Here is a 23,636-nt window from a genome sequence, read left to right as displayed (position 1 = left end):
CGGACCTTCCCTGGAGTTGGGTATTGGTCTCTTGCATGTGGTTTGGTGGATTTTGGTTGGTCTTCATCGTTGGGCTCCCTCGGTTTGCTGGCTGGTTTTGGGGTTCCTTGCCTGGGGGGCTCGCTGTGGCTTCTGCTGTGTTCCGGGGGGGCCCGGGGGTCCCGGTGTCGTCTCGGACCGTCCCGGTCCTGCGTGTCTTCTCATTTGGCCGCTGTTGTGTCTGTCTGCTTGAGTGTGTGGAGTCGTGTCTCCTTTGGTGTGGCTGCGGGTCCTTGGGCGCGTGGCCTGTCATTCCTCTGTGGAGTTTGGGGTGGGGGCTGTGGGATTCGCTGGTGTTCCTCGTGGTGGCGGGGGCACCGGGATCGGGGGAGATCGAGCGGCCCGCAGTGGCCGGGCTGTTTGTGTTTTCCTTCGGTCATGGCGTGCTTTATCGGGGGGTGTGTCTCGGATGGGGATGTGGTAGGGATTGATGTGTGAGGTGTTTGGGGGACTGACTGTTCCAGGGGGGTTCATGCCTTTGAGCGACATTGTACTATTGTACTTATTTTATGCCTATTCTTAAGTCTGGACGTTTACATTTCACTACTTTTATTGTCTTTTATACCTATTATTATGTCTGCAATTTATGCATTGTTTTTTTATTCTGTCAATTTGTGTGCTGATTTTATGCCTTTGTTCATTTTATACTAATTTCTGTGGTGCACTCTGGACTGCGGTCCATGTGTGAAAAGTACTATATAGATAGTTATTCATATTTATTATTGTTATATTGTAGAAATGTGTGCATTGATTGCATTGTGTAGGAGAAAACAGTGGAGAGAGTGAAAGTTGAATGTTCACATTGAGAGAAGCACTGTTGTAGAACACCGGTCCCACGACAAGCCAGGAGTTGTTTACTTCCACAAATTATGACTCAACCTCGTAGTTCCCTAATAAAAGTCTAAACGGAAATGGATGTGTCATGTTGAGTGAGATGTACAGTACAGAGGATGGTGTGAAAAATCGGACAGGAGCTACTGTATTAACCCTACTACCCTCAGTACCTACACAATCAGACAGCAGCTACTAACCCTACTACCCTCAGTACCTACATAATCAGACAGAAGCTACTAACCCTACTACCCCAGTATCCACAATCAGACAGAAGCTACTAACCCTACTACCCTCAGTACCTACATAATCAGACAGAAGCTACTAACCCTACTACCCTCAGTACCTACACAATCAGACAGAAGCTACTAACCCTACTACCCTCAGTACCTACACAATCAGACAGAAGCTACTAACCCTACTACCCCAGTATCTACATACACAATCAGACAGACATCAGTGTTTCCCACAGGATTTTTAGAGACTATGGGGGGTGAACCTCCGACCCTCTAGGGGGGTCCGGGGGCATGCCCCCCTGGAACTTTATTTTTGGTACATTTTAAAGTTAAATCCATCAATCTGGTGCACTTTGAGAGCAAAATAAAGAGGCTAGATCTATGATGAACTTTGTGCTCAAAACACAAAATGGACTAGACTAGTGCTTCCCAATCCTCTCCTCGAAGCACCCAAGCCGTTCAATGTATTTGTTAAATTCCACCACCAGCACACCTGATTCAACTTAACTAGCCCTTTATTAGTTGAATCAGGTGTGCTGGTGGTGGAATTTAACAAATACATGGAACGGCTGGGGTGTCTCGAGGAGAGGTTTGGGAACCACTGGACTAGAGCAGGGGTTCCCAAACTTTTCAGGCCGGGACCCAGAAAATAAGGCGTCAGAGAGCCGCGGCCCAATGCACATCGTCAGGCTTTTTTTTTTTTTTTTTTTTTTTGCCAGGTGACCGATTTTTTTTGCCAAATATCACTTCAATCCTATTAACACTTTGAGCGCCACGTCACGGCTTTTCTCGGGTTTACGATAGTGGCGTTGAAAGCCACGTCACGGCTTTTCTCTGAATTTCTTTATTTTTATTTTTTTTAGCGATCTGAAATCATATTGCATCACCCGAGCCTACCGTTGGAAATCCAGGGGCCGCCGGCGATCAGATGTGAAAAAAGCGCCCCCTATCGTCTCCCAGATGGTAAATCACCCTTTGGAATGGACTCAATGAAAATGGACGGGGGAAAAAAAATATTCCAGTCCACATTTTCCAGTCCACTGATGCAGCCGGAGTTACCATTCTGGATCCTCTGAGCCGCGGCGAGCATGGGTTATACTGTACACACGTTGGATCAATATACTTATCGATTTTTTCTAATGGTGATCAGGAATTGGAATATACCATTTGGATACCATCTGATGTCAGGTAAGGAATCTATGTTATCAGTGTTAGGATAATCAGACTCGTTTTCGAGGAGATATAAGCTTTTTTTGTGATATGTGCTCTAGCTGTTTCACTGTAAAATCCATGAGGAAATGAAAGCAGCTATTATCAGCGCGCGGCTCGAACGTGCGTGCGTGCACGTATACTATTGATCATCTAGCGTTTATTTGAAAACGATTCATAAATAGGCAGACAGATATCAACGTTCTGGAATATTCCAGTAAAAGGCGATTATCAGGGAATAGGTTGTTTTTCACCTGAAAACGGGTGCTTTTCTAAATGCCCTCAAACGGAAATTAAGCGATAAAAAAACAATCTGCCTTGACAACACTGACTGGAAAATGATTCTTTGATAAGCGACAGGCAGATTAGACACATAGCCATAATTTAAATCATAGATTAGGCGATATTAACGTTAACATTGGGAGTGGACCGTGGCATTCAAGGGGGTAAAAAGGAAAACACAGCGTGGCGCTCAAAGTGTTAAGTTAGTTCAAGTTAGTTATTCATTTATATGTGCTATTTATGAGAGGGCTAACTTGTTGCAAAATAATAATGATAATAATAATAGCCTCATTAAAATACTATTGTTGCTTCGGTTGTTTTCAGCGTTTTATGTGCATAATCTGTTATTTAGTTTGAAATGTTCGTTGAAATAAGTAGATTTTCCGTTTTTGTTTATTTATTAAGTTAATATAAAACCATATAGTCACATTTTAGAATACAATAGAATAGAATTTTAGAATACAACTAGAAACACTGTCCTGGCCTGCTTCTAAGTTTAGTGGCCTGACAAAAAAAAAAAAAAAAAAAATTGTGTATTTTTTCTTTTTTTTTTAATCATCTCGCGGCCCTCCCGTGGCTGCTCGCGGCCCACCTTTGGGTCGCGACCCCGACTTTGGGAACCACTGGACTAGAGCATACATTTGAGTCATCAAAGAAATGAAGCAAAAGTGGTGTTGAACTGGTTTATTTTTTTGAAAATAAAAAAATATAGTGGATTACTATTACGACTACTACCACTGCCAATACTACTGATACATCCCTATTGGCAAACTTTATATTAACACTATGATCGCCGGGGACGAGTTAAGACGTCATTCCTAGCCATGCTCATTCTGCCGAAGACGCCGTAACTCGTCTTTGATGTCAATATTTCAAAAATCTGTCATCGAAATCATATTTCCTTTCCGGAGCCCTGAGATGTACTGGTGAGCTCCACTCAACTGTCTAACGGTTCGAGAGCGCCATCTGGTGGCCGATCGGCAGATCGGCCAAGAGGGAGGGGCGCGCCAAACAGGAAGTGCTCATCCATATGTGCTCCGGGCACTCGCGATCGGTAGCCGGACTCCATCTCAACACACTGGATGATCAATCGCTCGCCCTAACTCAATAAACAACGTTATTTGGACGTATATAGTATTATACAACCTGGAAATGGTTCATCAGGATCAACATCCCATAATCGAAAACGGTCTACTCCACGCTGATCGTCCAACGGCGCGAGGAACATACGGTAAGATTCAGCGTTATTTTCTAACGTATTCCATATAAACTGCTATGATGAACATATGACCCACTCTGGATGAATCATCTAACGCTGCCCACGGAATTATAAACGATCCCCCGCCCATCCGGTCATCATCAGATCATACGTAGATCATTCTAGAAGTACGTCCAGTTGAAATTTTTCATCTCGCACAGATTCCTACCAAACTGTATTTGATCATCAATATAATGCATTTAGGGCTATAAATCACGTTCTGAAGAAAGCTGCAGAAAACGATAAAAACATACTTATACTTTAGACCATATTTTAGTATGAATATGTGAATGAAAAAGTTTAACGTTGCTACACCCTGAACAATACATATATGACATTGAATGGGCCATAATAATGGCAATGTAGCAATAGAATTTAAAAAGGTATAGCCCTGCAAAGAAGGGGAACTTCTCCATAGACAAATAGAGCTGGCGAGGGATGGTAAATTATGAATTTAACCCATGGCGATTAAAGTGTTAAAAAAAAATTGTAAAAAAATTTAAAAATTATGAATTGCTTTTTTGGTTCATTATACAACTGTGGCGGGACTAATTAGACGGGCCGCCACAGTCTAGGTAATTGATGGGAAACCCTGGACATGACTAACCCTACTACCCCAGTATCTACAATCAGACAGAAGCTACTAATCCTACTACCCTCAGTACCTACACAATCAGACAGAAGCTACTAACCCTACTACCCTCAGTACCTACACAATCAGACATAAGCTACTAATCCTACTACCCTCAGTACCTACACAATCAGACATAAGCTACTAACCCTACTACCCTCAGTACCTACACAATCAGACAGAAGCTACTAACCCTACTACCCTCAGTACCTACACAATCAGACAGAAGCTACTAACCCTACTACCCTCAGTACCTACATAATCAGACATAAGCTACTAACCCTACTACTAAAACCTTTAATTTCATAAAGTTAAGATACTGAACCTCTGTACTGAAAAGACTGTAGGCTACTGCTACTAAACCATCACACAGTTAAGATACTGAACCTGAAAAGACCTCGGTACTAAAGTGTTCCTTATACTGACTATGGTATGGTACTAAGACTGTGATATGGTACTAAGACTGTGATATGGTACTAAGACTGTGGTATGGTACTAAGACTGTGGTATGGTACTAAGACTGTGATATGGTACTAAGACTGTGGTATGGTACTAAGACTGTGGTATGGTACTAAGACTGTGATATGGTACTAAGACTGTGGTATGGTACTAAGACTGTGATATGGTACTAAGACTGTGGTATGGTACTAAGACTGTGATATGGTACTAAGACTGTGGTATGGTACTACTACTAAGACTGTGATATGGGACTAGGACTGTGGTATGGTACTACTACTAAGACTGTGATATGGTACTAGGACTGTGGTTTGGTACTAGAACTGTGATATGGTACTAGGACTGGTATGGTACTAGTCTATGATATGGTACTAGGACTATGGTATGGTACTAGGACTGGTATGGTACTAGTACAATGATATGGTACTAGGACTGGTATGGTACTAGTACTATGATATGGTACTAGGAATTTTGGTATGGTACTAGGACTATGGTATACCACTAGTACTATTATATGGTACTAGGACTATGGTATGGTACTAGTACTATGATATGTACTAGGACTATGGTATGGTACTAGTACTATGATATGGTACTAGGACTATGGTATGGTACTAGTACTATGATATGGTACTAGGACTATGATATGTACTAGGACTATGGTATGGTACTAGTACTATGATATGGTACTAGTACTATGATATGGTACTAGGACTATGGTATGGTACTAGGGTGTAGTTGGACTGAATTCACTTTCAGGTTCCTTCATAATCCACACAAGAAAAAAATGATCTCATTCACACCCCAGGTCCCTGGAAGAAGATTTATCACAATTCTGCCATCCGGACACATGCAATTTGAAATATGATTATAGAATATAGAATATCAGGCCTGTGAATGACCTTATTATGGCCAAGTCACACATCTCTGGATCGGGCCAAATCTCCCCTTTCCAATGGCAGAGATCAATCTGGATTTAGTACCACCAGGCGCCCCTGATAGGGCATCAAACACCGTGAATGCAATCTACTGTTTCGCGTAGGGCCCCCAAAAAGCTAGAAACGGTACTGGCTGTACATGTTATCAGGGAGGCATGTTGACCAGAGACATCTGTGTGATGTAAGAGGCTGATCAGAGAACATTGTTCTTCTTTTCATGTCCATATACAAAGCTATTCATCTTAACGTCCAGCCAGTGCTTGGTACATTGCTGTTCCTTGATGTTGTGCTAGGTCCTTTGCTGTGCAGGGTCCACCTAACTGAGGAAATCGAAGGAGGTGCTCCATGGTCTGGGGTTCTGTGCCAACGTCGCATGTGGTTGGGCCAACCCCATCTGCTTAGGGCTTCCCTGGAACGGCCAACATCTGAGCGGAGTCGGTTGAGGCACTTCCATTTTGCCCAGTTGTTATCTCCTGGTGGGAGGGTTTCGGCAGGGGGGATACGCATAGTGGTAGTGGTGTTCCACACCAAGACATATTCAGGTTCTCTTCATAGTACAGTAGGTTGTTAATCCTGAGAGGGTGTCATTGAGCATGTCCTCAATACTAATGAAGTCTGTGCCTTGGGCGGTGATGCACAGGTAATCTGCATATGCAAACTGACTGGTGACATCATCTCTGGGTTGGTCGTTGGTATAGATGTTTAGAGAACATTGTTGACCAGAGACATCTGTGTGACGTAAGATAAAAGATAACTGAACAGGGTGCTCCAGTAGCACACCATGTTACCGCGCTCGCGCGGGACTCCGTGCTGTGTCACGGATCTGGTTGACTCCGAGTTCGATTCCCGGACCCGCCGTCATTTGCCGAATGTCTCCCCCTGCTCTCTCTCCCGTTTCACCCTGCAACTGTCGGTCATGCTTGACCAGGAAAGCGATAAACGCTAAAAAATAAAGTAAAAAAAAAAAAAAAAAAAAAGATAACTGAACAGTTATACTGTAGTTTGAGGACGAACGTTTGACTAAAATACTTGTCATTAACTGCCAAGTATTGATTTAGTATAAACAGGGTTCTCCGTGCAGATAGATCAGGTGCTTCTCAGCTGGAGGACAGGAAACTTCAGGAGCACAAAGGGGGGATGAATATACTATACTATCTTAGTAGATTGTTTGGCTTTGTGCTGGGTATTTTAATGCTGCGTTTGATATTCTATGTTTTTCTCAACCTTATGTGGTGTTTGCATTTTGTTACCAATCCAATGTTTGCAGGTCTGGTGGGCCCACAACATTGTTGGAATTTTAAAACAATAAAGCCATAACAATTCACGTAGAAATACTCAACAGATGTTAACTTTATCTCAATTACAAGTTAACATTTGCCATTTACCTCTGCTAGATCACATTTATCAATAAAAGTGCTGTACATCTTTTGTGATTAAATGTGATGTCTGTAAAAAAAAGAATCCATTATAAATCAGAGATGAATGGAATAAATCATGATTATCTTGAATAATATAAATCAAACAAGGTGGAGACAGACGGAAGAACCGCTTTGTTTAATTTTTACCATATTTACTTGTCTTTACCTACAATTTCCACACTTTTGAACAGACCAGAACACCACGTATGTAATGTAAATGTGTAGGGGGAGGGGGTGTACTCAATGAAAATGTGTTCTTTTATTATGTTCTTCACAGAAAATGAGGCTCAGTTAAAAAGAATATTCATTGTGTCATTTCTCTTTTAGTAAACATTGAAAACGTTGAAAATGAAAACGGGTCCCACAGACCTGAACACCACACAAGGGTTAATGACTCTCCCTCCTCCCACACCCTCTTCCCTGCTTTCTCCTCTCTCCCCTAGGCTCTCTCCCTTCCTCCTCTCCACCATGCCCATCCTTAAGAACCTCCCGGTGCGTCTGAGGGCCGGTGGACAGACCCTTAACAACACCTTGATCCTACGCAGGATGAGCCTCAACATCACGCACCACCACCACAACCCCTTCGGTGACACCGACGGCAACGGTGACCATGGCAACAACAACCACTGGTCCCCCGGCAGCTCGCTCCTGGATGGAGGGGTGCCGAGGGACCGAAACCCGTTCGAGGACGAGGAGGATGAAAACGAGGCGAATGAGGGGAAGAGGGGAGGAGGAGGAGGGTCGGGGAAGGGCTCATTCAAGTTCTCATCCCCACTGAAGAGTCTGGGGAGGCTGGGCAAGAACCTGAGGATGTCTGGGCGTAAAGCCAGTGGGACACCCTCACCACAGGGCTCCATGCAGGGAACACCCTCTCTTGCTGAGAAGAAGAAGAGAGGGAGGAGGAGCTCTGAGGGGAGTTTGCTAAGGTGAGGAGGGGGGGGGGGGGGGAGTAAGGAGGGAGGGAAGGAGGGAAGGGAGAATGTAAGGAGGGAGGGGAGGGTCACCTTTGAAGGTGATTAATTGCGCACTAGTTAGATTATACGTTGTGCATGTTCTGACTTTGAACGTCTGCCATTTCCACCGCAAAAGGCATACAAGTAACAACAATATGATGTGTCAATCATGAATATGCAAATCGATTAAATTCCATCGTCGATGACGTCGACATGGTCGACGAATCATGACAGCCCTACTACCTCTGTTATGGGAACAGAGGAACGGGACCCGAATAAGAGAATGCAAACAGTTTAAACGCAACAAATAGCGTATATTTATTCACAACAAAGATATCATAAAACAAGCAGAGTAATACAAACACAAACGAGGTGGTGCTGTCGTGCGAGTAGGCCGGGAGGGGCCTGGGTTGAATGAGATGTGTAGTTACTCCCAAATGTGTGGTGTAGCAATAATGACGATGTGTGTGTATTTAATATCTATATCTGTAATGGGGTCTTACCGTGTTGTATATGTCGTGGAACAAGGTTGCCTCAGCAACGCCAGGAAAAGATATCGGGAATACCCCCAAGGGCATAACATGCGAGGAACTTGGTGAGGTAGGGGAGAAAAGAACCAACAGGGGGGAGAACGAGTGAACTTGAACGTGACGTGCGCGGCACGGCTACGAGGGAGACGTCTTCCAAAAGCAGAACTAGGCACAAGAGAAAAAGACCACGAGATTAGTAACCCAGCCAACATCTACCCACGCTAGAAAGGGAGAGAAGGTTAGGAAGGCAGATAACACGCGCAACCAACAACGAAGGTTTAACACTAGAATATAGAATGTATCACAATGATTTGGAGATAAGGACAAAAATAGTCAGAGGTCAAATATTAAAACGCAACCTACTGTTACAACAGAACAAACTCGCATAGTCCACTGGGCTGCTCAGGAATTTATAGTCCGGGGGGGAACAACAGTCTCTGATTGTAGATCAGAAGCAGCCGTGGAACGGAGGCGTCTAGTGAGGCGCGCGCGTCGGGGCTGCGTAACAGCGCCACGCGACCTCTGGGGGAAACTGTCGGAGGCAGGGACCTGCTCAGATGCAGCCCTCACAACAACCTCTACCTTTCTACCTCTGTCACTCTCTCTCTCTCGCTCTCTCTCGCTCTCTCTCTCTCTCTCTCTCTCTCTCTCTCTCTCTCTCTCTCTCTCTCTCTCTCTCTCTCTCTCTCTCCGTCTCTCTCATTCAATTCAAAGTGCTTTATTGGCACGATAAGGTGCATCTTACATTGCCAAAGCATATAGCATAACAACAGCATAGTAATCAAGACATTTTGACCAATTGTCATTTAAAAAAACAAAGACATATTTGGAACAACAAACAAACAACTGGTAAGCAAACAAATAAACAAGATGATAGTGAAATTAATAATACTATTTTATAATATATAAATATAATAATACAATATAATAATATAATTCAAGTGAAAGAAAAATAAATGTGGAACAGCTACTCTAGTGAGTATTAACTGTCTCTTCTCTCTCCTTGTCTCTGCCTCTCTTTTTTTTTTCTCTCTCTCTCTCTCTCTCTCTCTCTCTCTCTCTCTCTCTCTCTCTCTCTCTCTCTCTCTCTCTCTCTGTCTCTTCTCTCTTTTTTTCACTCTCTCTGTGCAGGTTTGCTGGTAAATGCAGAGACACTCTGAGTCTAAGTCCTCGTAAGGAGTCTCTGACCAACGGAGAGCTGAATTGCTCAGAGAGTGAGGGAGACTCCAGCAGCCGACGTCTGTCCTTCATGAAGATGGTGGGTTTGGGGAAGCTGAAGAGGGAGTCCATGGCCGACCGCTCCTCCTCCCACGGGCCTGAGGAGGAGGTGGTGGAGGAGGTGGTGGAGGAGGTGAAACCCAGAGAGCCACTGTCTGGTAAGAAGCATGAGGGAACACACACAATGCATTATGCTATCTCTCTCTCTCTCTCTCTCTCTCTCTCTCTCTCTCTCTCTCTCTCTCTCTCTCTCTCTCTCTCTCTCTCTCTCTCTCTCTCTCTCTCTCTCAGTGCATGCTGGGAATGAGATTGGAGAGATTGGAGAGGTTGGAGATTGGAGGTGTAGTGAGTTTTTTTCTATCTTTATCTGTCTATTTTGTTAATTTGTTTATGGGATATTGTATTATAAGTGTAGTGTTGGTTTGCTGTGTGTTTTGGTGTGTATAGGGTTAAGTGGGAGTGTTTTGTTTGTTTGGCCGCATCGGCCAGGCTGTGCTGCTGGATGACGTCAGACGCCAATATGGACTTTTCCAAAATTGGTAGAAAGCATGGTATCAAGATATCTGTTCCTAATGTGTCAGTAGAGGACTGCAGTTTGGCAGTTGGAAGTATTGTTGGACATAAAAGCATTAAATCAGCTGCGAGAATGAATCAAGGAGTAGTGATTTTTCTTGACTCATTGGACAAGGTGCACACACTGGTTCAATCGGGGATAAGTGTTGATGGGGCTTTTCTTTCTGTAGAGCCGCTCTCCACACCAGGCAGAAATGTCTTTATTTCCAACGTTCCGCCCTTCATCAGTGACGAACTATTGAGAAGTCAACTAGCACGACATGGGAGGATAATTTCCCCTATAAGAAAAATGTCGTCGGGATGTAAATCTCCGCTTTTAAAGCATGTTGTCTCACACAGGCGACAGGTTTTAATGATTCTAAACAACAGCGGAGAGGAGCTTGAGTTGGTTTTTAAGATAAAGGTTGATGAGTTTGATTATGTGGTTTTTGTGAGTTCTGGTAATTCGGGGAAGTGTTTCGGATGCGGGGAACTGGGTCATATCTCCCGAGATTGTGCGGGGAGAGGGGCAAGGCGACCTCCGCCTCAGCCCCAGGAGGAGCGCGGGGCTGGGATCAGCGCAGGTAGCGGTACAGAGGAGGGAAGAGTGTTGCAGCGCAGAGCAGAGAGCAGTGACGACAACAGAGTCCCGCTGCAGACCGCCAGCAATGTAAATAGAGTCCCTTTGCAGACCGACAGTAGCGCAGCAGATAGTATCCAGCTGCAGGGCCACAGAACCGGTGTAGCAGGTACGAAGCAGAGCCTTGGTACAGAGGAGGGAGGAGTGAGGGAAGCTGCCCCCCCCTCAACTAGTGGCGACTGTGGGGTAACAGGGGGTGGTGCGGGTGGTGCAGGTACAGAGGAGGGAGGGGTGGGAGACGCTGTTCCCCCCTCAACCAGTGGTTGTGTAGGTAAGGAGGTGGGAATCAGAGATGCTGCCCCCCCTTCAACAAGTGGCGAGGTAACAGGGGAGAGCAGAGTTTTTTTCCCCCCCCAAGCCCAACACCGCGTCAGGGTAAAAAAAGGAATAAAAAAAATATGACAAATGAAGTAATAGGGGAAAATTTGAAGGTGGTGGACAATGTACACAGTCAGACAGTGGATGGCGTGGTGGGAAGTGATGGAGGGGTGGGCTCTCAGGATAAGGAAGGAGTGACAAGTTTGGTCATAGAAGACACAGGTTCCTCTCAGTCCAGTATGGACGAGGATGAAGTTGAAAAACAATGGGGTGAGATTGAAAAACAATGGGGGGATGACATCTCAAGTGTTGAGGAAGATGAGTTCCCAAATGCTTCTCAAGTGTCTGATTCACAACGGAAAAAATTGTATGCAGTCAGGCAGATACAGAAGTTCCTGCACACATTTGGAGATGTTTATTTTTTCAGCAAGGACTCAAATGAGGTCGAAGAACAATGGGGGGTACACTTCCCAGGACGTTTTTAGACTGAGAAAGATTGTGCAGAAGCTCAGAAAACGGAATAATATAATGTTACCATGATAATGGAGCTTCTGATGTGTGGAGCCCGGCTGGACATTCAGGAAGGGAGTAGACCCTCATGCATCAACGTCTTCTACGCACAGATCTGTGCTTACCCTGTGCGTACGATCATTTCTAAGCAAAGAGTGGGATTCATCAACTTCAACTTGAACTTGACTTCGTGCGTACATCTACGCACAGGTCAGACCTGGCGTACCTAGCGCCCAGTGGTAGAATATATTATTACAACAAGGAAATGAGCTTCTGTGCATAATAACACTGGCACGTTCTGTACGAACCGTAGTTCATTATAGTTCATTGTAAAATAGCAACAGTAGTGTAATTATGGTCAAAACCCTATAAATAGCATTTGGAATAATAGATCTTTCTCTCAGAATGAATGCAGCATGGTTTATATAGCATTATCGGAATATACGGGGTGTAGGCTGACTGACTGCGCTCCGCGTAGCTTGATTGATTGATTGATTGAAAAGTTTATTAACAGATTGCAGAATGGGTACAGTACAGTACAGCTCAGTACATACAATTGTTAATTGGGGATGCAGACCAACTTTCGTCTTGTTTACATCAGGGTCCCCCATTTTCAATTCATCATAAATCATAAAGTTCAACTCGTTATTATTCTGCGCAGACCGCAGAAACACGGGAACGTTTTGATTATATTTAAAAGGCTTTACGTTAAACGAAACAAGTGGAACTTCGAAGCTGTAAGCAGAATACAAGTCATATGAATATAGTGTTCTTCCCCCTTTTTACTGTATAAAAAAGAATAGAAAACGCATTGCAATGACACTATAGTGGACAGACTATGTATATGATGGGATTCAAATTCGCGTTTTTGTTGCTCATAGGCATGCTGTCAGAGTATGATATCTTAATCAAACATTCTAGAACATTTGTCGTCACAGATCATGTCCTAATAGAACATAGGCTATGGCATGGATCGTGATATTGTGTGGACTGTTATTATTACTGTACACCGGTACCACCCATTGTGACAGCAGCCTTGTGAGTCCCGCACACAAACATGATGGAATTCAAGTTCATGTATTGAAAGGCAGGCTATCATACATGCAGTGAGATTCATTGTTCTTGTATATGCTCTCGTATTATATTGTTTATATAGGCTACCCAATACTGACATCAAAATAGATTGTAGTATGCCTCTAGAAATCATATGCAGCAGGTAGAAGATTGACGGGAGATCCATCGCGATTTGGAATAAAATTGAGGAGAACTCTAATCCCTGGGGTATTAATCAAACAACACGGGAAAAGGCAGTCATATTACAGCACGGTTATAATGACACACAACCAACGCCAAACAGTGGTCAACGAACGGTCTTTATTAGTATTTTGAGCTGTCCAGGCAGAATTGCAGCAATGGTCTTAGGGAGCCGTTGATATCTGACATCACCGTTTACGAGTCCGCCTTTTATTTATCCCACAATACGCGATAGTGTCCTCTTGGTTCGACAGCAGTGAACAATCTTCGTGAGTTTCTCAGGGTTCCGCTCGGGTCCGTCCATTATTTCACATCCCATGGGGGGTGTTTCCTCATTTTCATGACCATATATGGATAATCATGCACGAGCATTGACGGTAGAACAAAGTGGTATTCATCAACACGGAGGACCATAGAGCCTGCGTACGCATGTGTGATGAATGCCGACTTCCCTGTGCGTACGCTAGTTCTACATTCCGTGCCTACGTGTGGAAGTAGGTCAAGTTCTACGTCCACGTTGATGCATGAGGGCCCTGGGCTTGGACAGTGTCTGCAAGCAGTTGGGACAATGACACTGAAAGATGTTGTGAATGTAGCCGGGTCAGAGGAAGTGGCTTCTTTATTGGGGCTGAGGACGGCCTGTCACAACAGGGTCTGTCTGGACGATTGGACTGAAGCGCGGAGCGTCGGGGAACAATACCTGTTGCAGGATTATTTCGGTGGAACGGAAGGTTCTGATGAAGGGGATATTTTTTTTTTCATGAGCTGGATATAAAAACTGACACAAATGGACTGACGGGACCTTTTTGGGTTGCTCATATGTTGTTCTTGATGACATATTATGTGTTGAATGGAAGTATGGATACTTTTTTTGTTTGGGTGGAGCTTCAATGTTTTTTTGTTGTGTTGCAGACGGACAGGTGTATTTTAGCATTTTTTTTTTTGTGAGATCTCATGTGGTTTTAAGTGTGATGGGGACACATGTTGCCCGATATAATGTGTAGTTAGTTGTTTAATTGTATTGACATACACATTGTACATTGTAATGAGAATTATGTAAATAAATGTTTTTCTAAAAATCAAAAAAAAAAAAATCTCTCTCTCTCTCTCTCTCTCTCTCTCTCTCTCTCTCTCTCTCTCTCTCTCTCTCTCTCTCTCTCTCTCTCTCTCTCTCTCTCACTCTGTCTCTGTCTCTGTGTGTCTCTCTATCTCTGTCTCTTTCTCTCTGTCTGTCTGTCTCTCTCTCTCTCTCTCTCTCTCTCTGTATGTGCTAAATAGTGTCTTTATAAAGATAATATCGTTTTTAACCCATTGTGGTTCAGTTGTCCTCAGTCCTAGAATAGGATAGAATATAAGTACTTCATTAATCCCTACACATTAATATCTGAATATATAGGAATACGGGAATATTGCTTCTTTGGGCTTTGGGCTGCATACACATTGAAGAAGAAGAAGAAGAAGAAGAAGAAGAAGAAGAAGAAGAAGAAGAAGAAGAAGAAGAAGAAGAAGAAGAAGAAGAAGAAGAAGAAGAAGAAGAAGAAGAAGAAGAAGAAGAAGAAGAAGAAGAAGTCTTTATTTGTCATGCAGATTTAACACACACATGCGATGGGCGACCCACAGGAACACATACACTGAGTCGCTGATGAAATGTTCTCTGCACCTCCCATTCCATCGTTCTTCCCCCCAAGGGCAGCCGGGAGCAGACAAGGGCTGCAGCGTGCACCGCGCCCGCGGACCAATCAAAGTGCTTCTGTCCGTCTTCGTCACGGGTTGCGACAGCGTTAGCGATCTGTTGTGCATGTTTTTCCATTGGGTTTATCTTATCGGGAGGGGAAACCCTTGCGAGCACGGGGAGAACATGTAAACTCCACACAGAAAGGCCCGGGAGATACCCCACCTGGGTACCTGGCAACGCGGCAACCTGGTCCCAAGCGGGAATCGAACCAGGACCTGCTAGCTGTGAGGCGACAGTGTTAACCACTACACCACCGTGCCGCCCATTGATATTTGCTCTATTCTGTCATGTTGGAAGAGATATTCCACTTTAGTAGAACTTGTCAGAAATCAGCAGTCGTACCTCTATGTAAAGTCATCTACTAGTAAGCTAGCGGTCGTACCTCTATGTAAAGTCATCTACTAGTAAGCTAGTGGTCTTACCTCTATGTAAAGTCATCTACAAGTAAGCTAGTGGTCTTACCTCTATGTAAAGTAATCTACAAGTAAGCTAGCGGTCTTACCTCTATGTAAAGTCATCTACTAGTAAGCTAGCGGTCTTACCTCTATGTAAAGTAATCTACTAGTAAGCTAGCGGTCTTACCTCTATGTAAAGTCATCTACTAGTAAGCTAGCGGTCTTACCTCTATGTAAAGTCATCTACTAGTAAGCTAGCGGTCTTACCTCTATGTAAAGTCATCTACTAGTAAGCTAGCGGTCTTACCTCTATGTAAAGTCATCTACTAGTAAGCTAGCGGTCTTACCTCTATGTAAAGTCATCTACTAGTAAGCTAACGGCCACTGCTGTCCCTGTTGTCTGCTGTCAACACCACCATTCCTCCTAAGTGTCAGGCTGGTGAATGTTAACAACTGATGTGTTCTATTTTGACAACAGTCTACCAATGGTGTCTGGGTGACTACTAGGCTATTTTAGACCTGGACACAATGCAGTCAGGTGAGGTTAGAGACTAGGAGAGAGAGAGAGAGAGAGAGAGAGAGAGAGAGAGAGAGAGAGAGAGAGAGAGAGAGAGAGAGAGAGAGAGAGAGAGAGAGAGAGAGGGGTAGTAGGGCTGTCATGATTCGTCAACGTCATCGACGATGAAATTTCATCGATTTGCATATTCATGATTGACGCATCGTATAGTTGTTACTTGTATGCCTTTTGCGGTGGAAATGGCAGCCGTTCGAAGTCAGAACATGCGCAACATATAATCTAACTAGTGCGCAATTAATCACCTTAAAAATATAAATAACTTCCCTTAAACCACTATTCGTGATTCTGCCTAGAGCCAGGACTCAACATTTGATAACTTCTGTGTTTCACGTCAACTCCAGCTAGAAGGAAGGGGCTGATCCCGATACCCTCCACCTTTAATATATATTTTTTTTATCTACTTTTTCTCCCCATTTTTCTATTTTTCTCCCATCCCAATTTCGTATTATCCAATTCTTCCCTCCCCTGTCTCGAACTAGACCATGCCTCCCACTGGTCGGCTGCAATGTGGATGAAGCCTTGCATCACGTGTCCCCTCCGCGTGAATATTAAAGGCAACCAACTTGTGTTCAGCTTTTCGTTCAGCGTTTCTCTGATTGGCCACACGGCCACGTGACCGCCCTAGCACACGCCCTTATCCGCGCTGAGAGACGCGGCAGACGCGGCAGAGAGTGACTGCGGCCGCGCATGCGCATGAGGCTCCCCCAGGTGCTCTGAGAGGTGCTCGAGAGGTGCTCGTTGGTTAATGCCTCGTTGTGTTTGCGTTGTTGGTTAATCCCCGTTGTTGTTGGTTAATGCCATATCGCTATCGCCGCATCACTTCAAGCTTTGCACAACGCCAAACGTGCAGCACAGAGGTAAGCTACAGGCGGTTACATGTTTCATTGATTAACTACATTACCTTCTGTGCGCTGTAGGCCAAAGCAGCGGTACAGTAAGGTACAGTAGGTTACATGTTTCATTGATTAATGCCATTACCTGCTGTGCTGTAGGCGCAAGCAGAGGTACAGTAAGGTACAGTAGGTGTAGGTTACATGTTTCATTGATTAACTACATTACCTTCTGTGCGCTGTAGGCCAAAGCAGCGGTACAGTAAGGTACAGTAGGTTACATGTTTCATTGATTAACGCCATTACCTGCTGTGCTGTAGGCGCAAGCAGAGGTACAGTAATTATGTCTGTATTTGATTATGGTGAAATTATGTACATGCATGCCTCTTCCTCTGAAAGCCCATCCACGCTGTGTATCATAGAGCACTGGGTTTTATCACTGGAGATACATTTCTCACTCACCATTGTATTTTATATGAAAATAATTGTAAGTAGGTGAATTCTACACATCTGACAATATCATAATGATGTGTTTTCTATATTATATCCACAATCATTCATCTAAAAAAATGTATGGGCGTAAATACATGTTAAGATATTCAAAATCGTCACAGCAGTATAGTTTGTTTATACTTCAGAAGTGATGTACAGTGACGAGTGAATCTGGTAGTTGGTTGTTAAAAACGCGAAATAACATAATAACGTTACAGTGTACAGTTTCTAGTTCAGTCAGCAGCCTCCACTGATGTTATGACGTTACGAAATAACATTATACATTATGCTCCGCGCTTCAATTATAAATTATGCTCCGCGCTTCATTCATTCATTTCATAATCAGTCAGCAGCATGCGTCCTCCACTGATGCAGCCTCCACTGATGGATTTCATTTGGGACCGCTGCCGCTTCCTCCACTGATGGATTTCATTTGGGACCGCTGCCGCTTGCCTGCCGCGTTCGCGGCAAAAGGGGGCGGGGGTCGTGGCCAATCAGAGAAAAGCTGAACACAAGTTGGTTGCCTTAAATATTCACGCGTCCCCTCCGGTACACGAGGAGGCAGCCGTCGCATCTTTTCACCTGCACAGCGCGATCTCTCAGTGGCGAGGAGTAACGCGTGGGAGGCTCACGCTGCCCCCAATACTTCCTGATTCTGCTGTACAGGCGCACCAACCGACCTGTAGGAGTCGCTGTCCACAACGTCCGATCCCCACCCACCGGCTTTCCCACCCCCTAATACTGCCAATTGTATTAGTATGAACGACCAGTCAAGCCGGAAGCAACGCCGAGAGCTGGGCTCGAACCCAGCATCTCCTGCATTAGTGGCGAGCGCCTTGCCCACTGCGCCACTTAGCCGCCCATCTCCACCTTTAATTTTAGAAGCTATGACAGCTCTTCAGCCCTGCGTTCTACAGCCTGTGACAACTCCTCTCGTGAGTCGTCGCGCTGTTTCTATGTAAACTCAACAGTAGGGCTGCACGATTAATCGTTTTTTAATCGAAATCGCGATTTGGAATGATGCAATTATCAAATCGCCAAGCCTGCAATTAAAAAAAATCGTTTTTTTTTTTTTTTTTTTTTTTTTTTAGCCAGGAACTCCCATTGAGATACAAGATCTCCTTTGCAAGGGAGACCTGGCCAAGATGACAGCAATAACATTTGCAATACATCACACAGCAATCAAATGTGCGATACATCACACAAGAACATAATAAATGTGCATGTATACAATATACAATACATCACATGTAAACACAAAAACACAAAGCAGAATAGTCTACATGATAGTAAAAGTGTATAATACAGGGTAATACAGTAATTTTGCAGTTTGGACCCGACTACAGAAAGCAGCAACATTCTTCTAGTAGGAAGTTATGTAATACAGATTTAAATTCACCAAGAGAGACCGGGGTGTCTAAGTGGATAATGGTCCTGTAGCCCATTCCATGCCCAAGGTGCGACGCTTGAGAAAGCTGTTCCTAGCTAACCCTGCTCAAGACAGAGAAAACATCTGAGCTGAGTAAGGAAAGGGTGGGGGGGGGGGGGCATCTCTCTTTCTACTGGTTCAATTAATGTAGAAAAGTAGAAAAACGTTGCACTATAAAAACGAACTGGATAGTTGATGATAATAAACATTTAACTTCATTAGCTGAAGTATTTTAAAATCATTTAAGCCATTCTCCTTTTCTGTGTGTGTGTGTGTGTGTGTGTGTGTGTGTGTGTGTGTGTGTGTGTGTGTGTGTGTGTGTGTGTGTGTGTGTGTGTGTGTGTGTGTGTGTGTGTGTGTGCACGCGTCTCATATCTGGTCTGACATCAGAGGAGTTTGATAGTATTTACTGAGGATTGCCAGATAATGTTGATATTTAAACACAAAAAAAATTATAATACAAAATAAATATACATGATCATGCAACATAAAAGAAAATTGTTGTAGGAATAGTTTGGGAGAGGGAGGTAAGGGGTTTTAGATTGTGTGTTGTGAAGTTTACTTCAGAGAGGGAGAGTAAAGTACAAAAAAAAAAGTACCGTTGGGTACCGTACCGGTATCGATTCCCAGGTAAAAATAAACAACTCTGTGTCCCGAACAGACCCACCGCGTAGACCAGATGCAAGCCGCATTTTACAATAAACCTTATAATCGCAAATGTAATCGCAATCGCAATATCTGTCCGAAAAATCGCAATTAGATTATTTCCCAAAATCGTGCAGTCCTACTCAACAGGTCCAATAAATCCGTCTAAAATTCTTTACATCCTCGCCATTCCTGTATGCCCATGTCACGGTAAAAACCTTAACTAACGTTAGCTGTTAACGCTAACGCTAACTAAGCTAGCTCATAGGCACAGGAGAAATCGGTTTCGTGGAGTTCCAATAGTGAGGAAGGAGGGGGGGGGCTGAGCCCGTCTCTCTCCCTCTCTCTCTTTCTCTCTGTAAGTCTGCTATAAGCTATTCTCCCTCTCTTGTGTGTGTGTGTGTATACATTTACAATAGGCTATTCTTTTTTACATGGATTAGGCTAATTAGCTTAAACAATTCTGATTCCTGAGCCTATTTTATTCAAAAGGAAGATATTGATTTAAATATGTATATAGCCTATAAAAAATACATTTTAATCATATCTCCTGTGCTGGCACAAGCACTACCATAGCATGGAGTGGAGAGATAACACACACTACATATAATAATTCATGTAAATATACTAAAAAGCTATAAAAATTTTGGACCTTGTCGGAGTGGAGCAATCTTCCATTTACTTGGGTATGTACTTTTAGGCCAATTTCCTGGAAATATGGCTAGGGCTTAAGAGGTTAAAGAAGTTGGTTTTACCAAGCTCAGGTTTTACATGTGGTGTATCTAAAGCTAAGTAATCCTGTGACCTAGTACCATATGTGACATGCTTTATCAAAATCTGTCAAGTCGGATGTCGCAACGGCACATTTCTAGATAAACATGGATTTATGTCAACATATAGATTTTTGGTAATTTGTCTCTGTCTTGCTGAGATTATAAAAGAAAGGCTTAGCTTTATACAAGGCAGTGATGGGTTTTCATTTGATTTCAAATAAACAAAGTCTTCGGTTTCAGAATATTTAGATTTTATCATCAAATTCAGATGATAAATATGAAGGCATGCTGACAAGCGGAGAACGGAGCAATTTCACAACCGCAGCACTGGGCTGTTTCACTCCTCCTCCCCTCTCCTTTGCTACAGGTGTCCCTGAAACAAAACCACAGCTGAATGACACGTTTGTAACACAGCAGGGTCATTACAATAGGCTGAACATGTTCATCTTTTTCTTGTTCGCCCAATAATGTTAACGTCAGTATTACTTTACCATTGACTGAAAGAAGGCTCGTTGTCTGGTCAATGTAACATAATAAGGAGACGGTGGCCAAAGTAACCAACAACAGATATTTAATTAATAATTACCATGGTTTGTGAACAGAAAGAAATATAAAATAATGACAAACAAAAACACAGAACTGCACAGACAGGATCAGCATCAGACACATGGGAAGACAGAACAGTTATAGAATAGAATAGAATAGAAATACTTTTATTATCCGGTGGGAAATTTGACACTGCAAATCGCTCAACATTTAAACATTTAGACAGAACAGGTCACGAATTAGAATAATAAAACAAATCAAATCAAGTTGCCTAGGATAAGAGTAGAGTAAAATAGAATAAAAATGGAATAAAATATACAGTAAATAAATACAGTAAAAATATACTGAGGTCTACAGTAGGTGTAATATTGCACAGTGCTGTTTCAAACTAAGTCCAGGAAGATGGTAACTGCCACTCTGTGCTCAGTGATGCAGTGAGGCTATACATGAGGGAATGACGAGACGAGACACACCTGGGTTGATTACAAATGGGTACACCTGGGAGGAAAACGACAAGGACTTCAAGATCAGGACAGGGAACTACAGCTAGACATAACACATCACACCAGGAACACCTGATCAGGGCACAAACATCCCCCACACGTAACAGTCAGGAAACTTTCTTCCGTGCAACTTTCCCTCACAGGTGATCATAGAAAAAAAATACTAGTTAGTCTAATCAATACGATCAATTTATTCACTTTAACAATAAATAGTAAAATTGTTGAACACCGATATTATTATATGGGCAGTCCTAATGAGTAATGGATTTAACTGATCAGCGAATGCTTTTTGACGGCACCGGTTGAGGTGTGTGGGTGTGGGTGCGCACGTGGATATGGGTGTGCACATGGACATGTACATGCATGTGTGTGTGCACATAAGCATGTGCTCAAACATGTCCAAATTGTATGCACAAGTTAGAGGGGTGTGGGGGAGGGGGGGGGGGGGGTTCTGTGTAGTTATTCTATATAGGTTTAAGAGGGGGGGGTCAAGGCTTTATGACCTTTTCTGCACATTTTAACTGTTCTTCTTTTACTACATTTTATTGTTAGTAACAATAAACAATACTTTAAATACATTTAATTGTATTGCAATTGTATATTTATGAATGTGCATGTGAGTATGAGTGTGCACGTGGGAATGGGTGTGCACGTGTATGTGAGTGCCAAAGTTCTATAGATTGATGTGTGTAAGTGACAAAGGGTATAGTGTGTTTATGTGTTTGTCAAACATGTAAAACAACAGATTCATTTGTTTTATAGTTCTTATTCATTTGAATAAATGACTCAAAATGTATTCCAAACTTTGAAGGACTTTTTCTCAAAATCATGGTTCGGTGTATTTGGCGTATTGCAAATAAGTATATACAGTATATTACATAATCAACATTTTAAAACGTTTTACGTGTGAAAAAAAATCTGCTGGGGATGGAACCCTAACCCCTAACTTTATGTCTTAACCATAACCATTAAGCGAGTGTTAAACTAACCTTTGGTTAGAGTACTCACCAGAGACTCACCTGGTTGTGGTGTTTGTTTTGGACTTTTTCCCGATGGCCATATCAGGTAAATATATTACTTATGGCTGTAGCATAATGTTCATTATGTACCTTTTTTCCTGTGGTCGATTAGTAGTTCTGTGTGTTCTGTGTGTTCTGATGAGACTGTGTTGTCCAGGGACAGTGCATTGCAGGCGACCCAGCTCTCTGGTCTCTCTGAAGGAAGACGTATATGTACATGTGTGTGTGTGTGTCTGTGTAAAAAAACACTAACCTTCTTACTGTCTTTACTATTATGCACTTTGCTACTACGTAATCTACTGTGCCTATACTACTACATACTATGCTAATATGTCTATACTACTATATGCACTCAAGAGTGTAGCACTCAAGTTCAACACTGTTTGACGAACAATATCACTTACCCTTAGCTGACTTGTTATACAGAACCTGTAAGTCGCTTTGGATAAAAGCATCAGCTAAATGTAAATGTAATGTGATGTAAATGTAAATGTGATGTAAATGTAAATGTTAATGTAAATGTGATGTAAATGTAAATGTATGTGTGTGTGTGCGTGTGTGTGTGTGTGTGTGTGTGTGTCTAATCTTCCTGTAGACAGTAACACGTATGAGTGCTGGGCCCCTACAAGCTGAGAGGACAGAGTAGATCAGAGCTTGTTGTATAATTCTGTTTTACCAAACATGTTGATGGTCTCTGGTGTTATGATTACATAAACACCATCGAGACCTGTACGTACAGGCTTCTGTTCTGTCATCATTCTATCTCCAAACAGACCTGCCATCTCTTCTGGACAGAGTAGCTTCGTAACTCGATTTACGTACTTATTCGGCATTCTTGAACGGCTTCTTCTTTGTAGGATTTACGTACTCGAAAAGGCAGTCGTAAATCTGACAGACCGGTGCGCGCCTGTGGTTTCAACGGCTTTCACTGGGACAAGTCATTGGGGATTGCCGATACTACAGACATCTGTGGAGTTAAATAATTATAATGATAATAAATACGACTATGTCTTGATGTATTGGCGTGCACCCAAGTTTGGAACAGCTTTCTCTGGGACAAGTCATTGGGGATTGCTGTCACTTCAGACATCCGTGGAATTAAATAATTATAATGATAATTAATACAACAATATTTGTATCATTAATAATTACATGTTGCATTTATAGTCCTGACTCAATGAGGCATCGTGAGCATTACACACACACACTGCAAACAAAATAAATAAGAATTAACCGTTTGCTGCGGATATAGCTACTGTATAGTGGAAAATGAATCGTTCCTGCAAGTAGGCTTCTATTATTCTAATTACTTGTTTTATTAGGTATTATAGTAAGTCCTACTGTAGAACATGACATCTCATCAATACTGAACGACTGTGCGATTCGCTCTTGAACACTACAGACATCCGTGGAATAAAA

General features: G+C 43.0%; 1 protein-coding gene across 1 annotated transcript in view; it reads left to right on the top strand.

Moving 5' to 3' along the window:
• The first annotated feature begins 7,739 nt into the window (after positions 1-7,739).
• The window catches only part of LOC311223763 (exocyst complex component 3-like protein 2), a 158,382-nt gene continuing 142,485 nt past the window's right edge, over positions 7,740-23,636 (top strand). The window contains exons 1-2 of the mRNA XM_084308532.1: positions 7,740-8,224; positions 9,913-10,157. Of these exons, the coding sequence (XP_084164658.1) occupies positions 7,767-8,224; positions 9,913-10,157 (703 nt within the window). The 5' untranslated portion in view covers positions 7,740-7,766. The remainder of the gene's footprint in view (positions 8,225-9,912; positions 10,158-23,636) is intronic.

Source organism: Notolepis coatsorum (assembly GCF_963971535.1).
Source record: "Notolepis coatsorum genome assembly, chromosome: 1".
Taxonomy (NCBI): domain Eukaryota; kingdom Metazoa; phylum Chordata; class Actinopteri; order Aulopiformes; family Paralepididae; genus Notolepis; species Notolepis coatsorum.
This window is presented reverse-complemented; position numbering and strand designations above follow the sequence as displayed.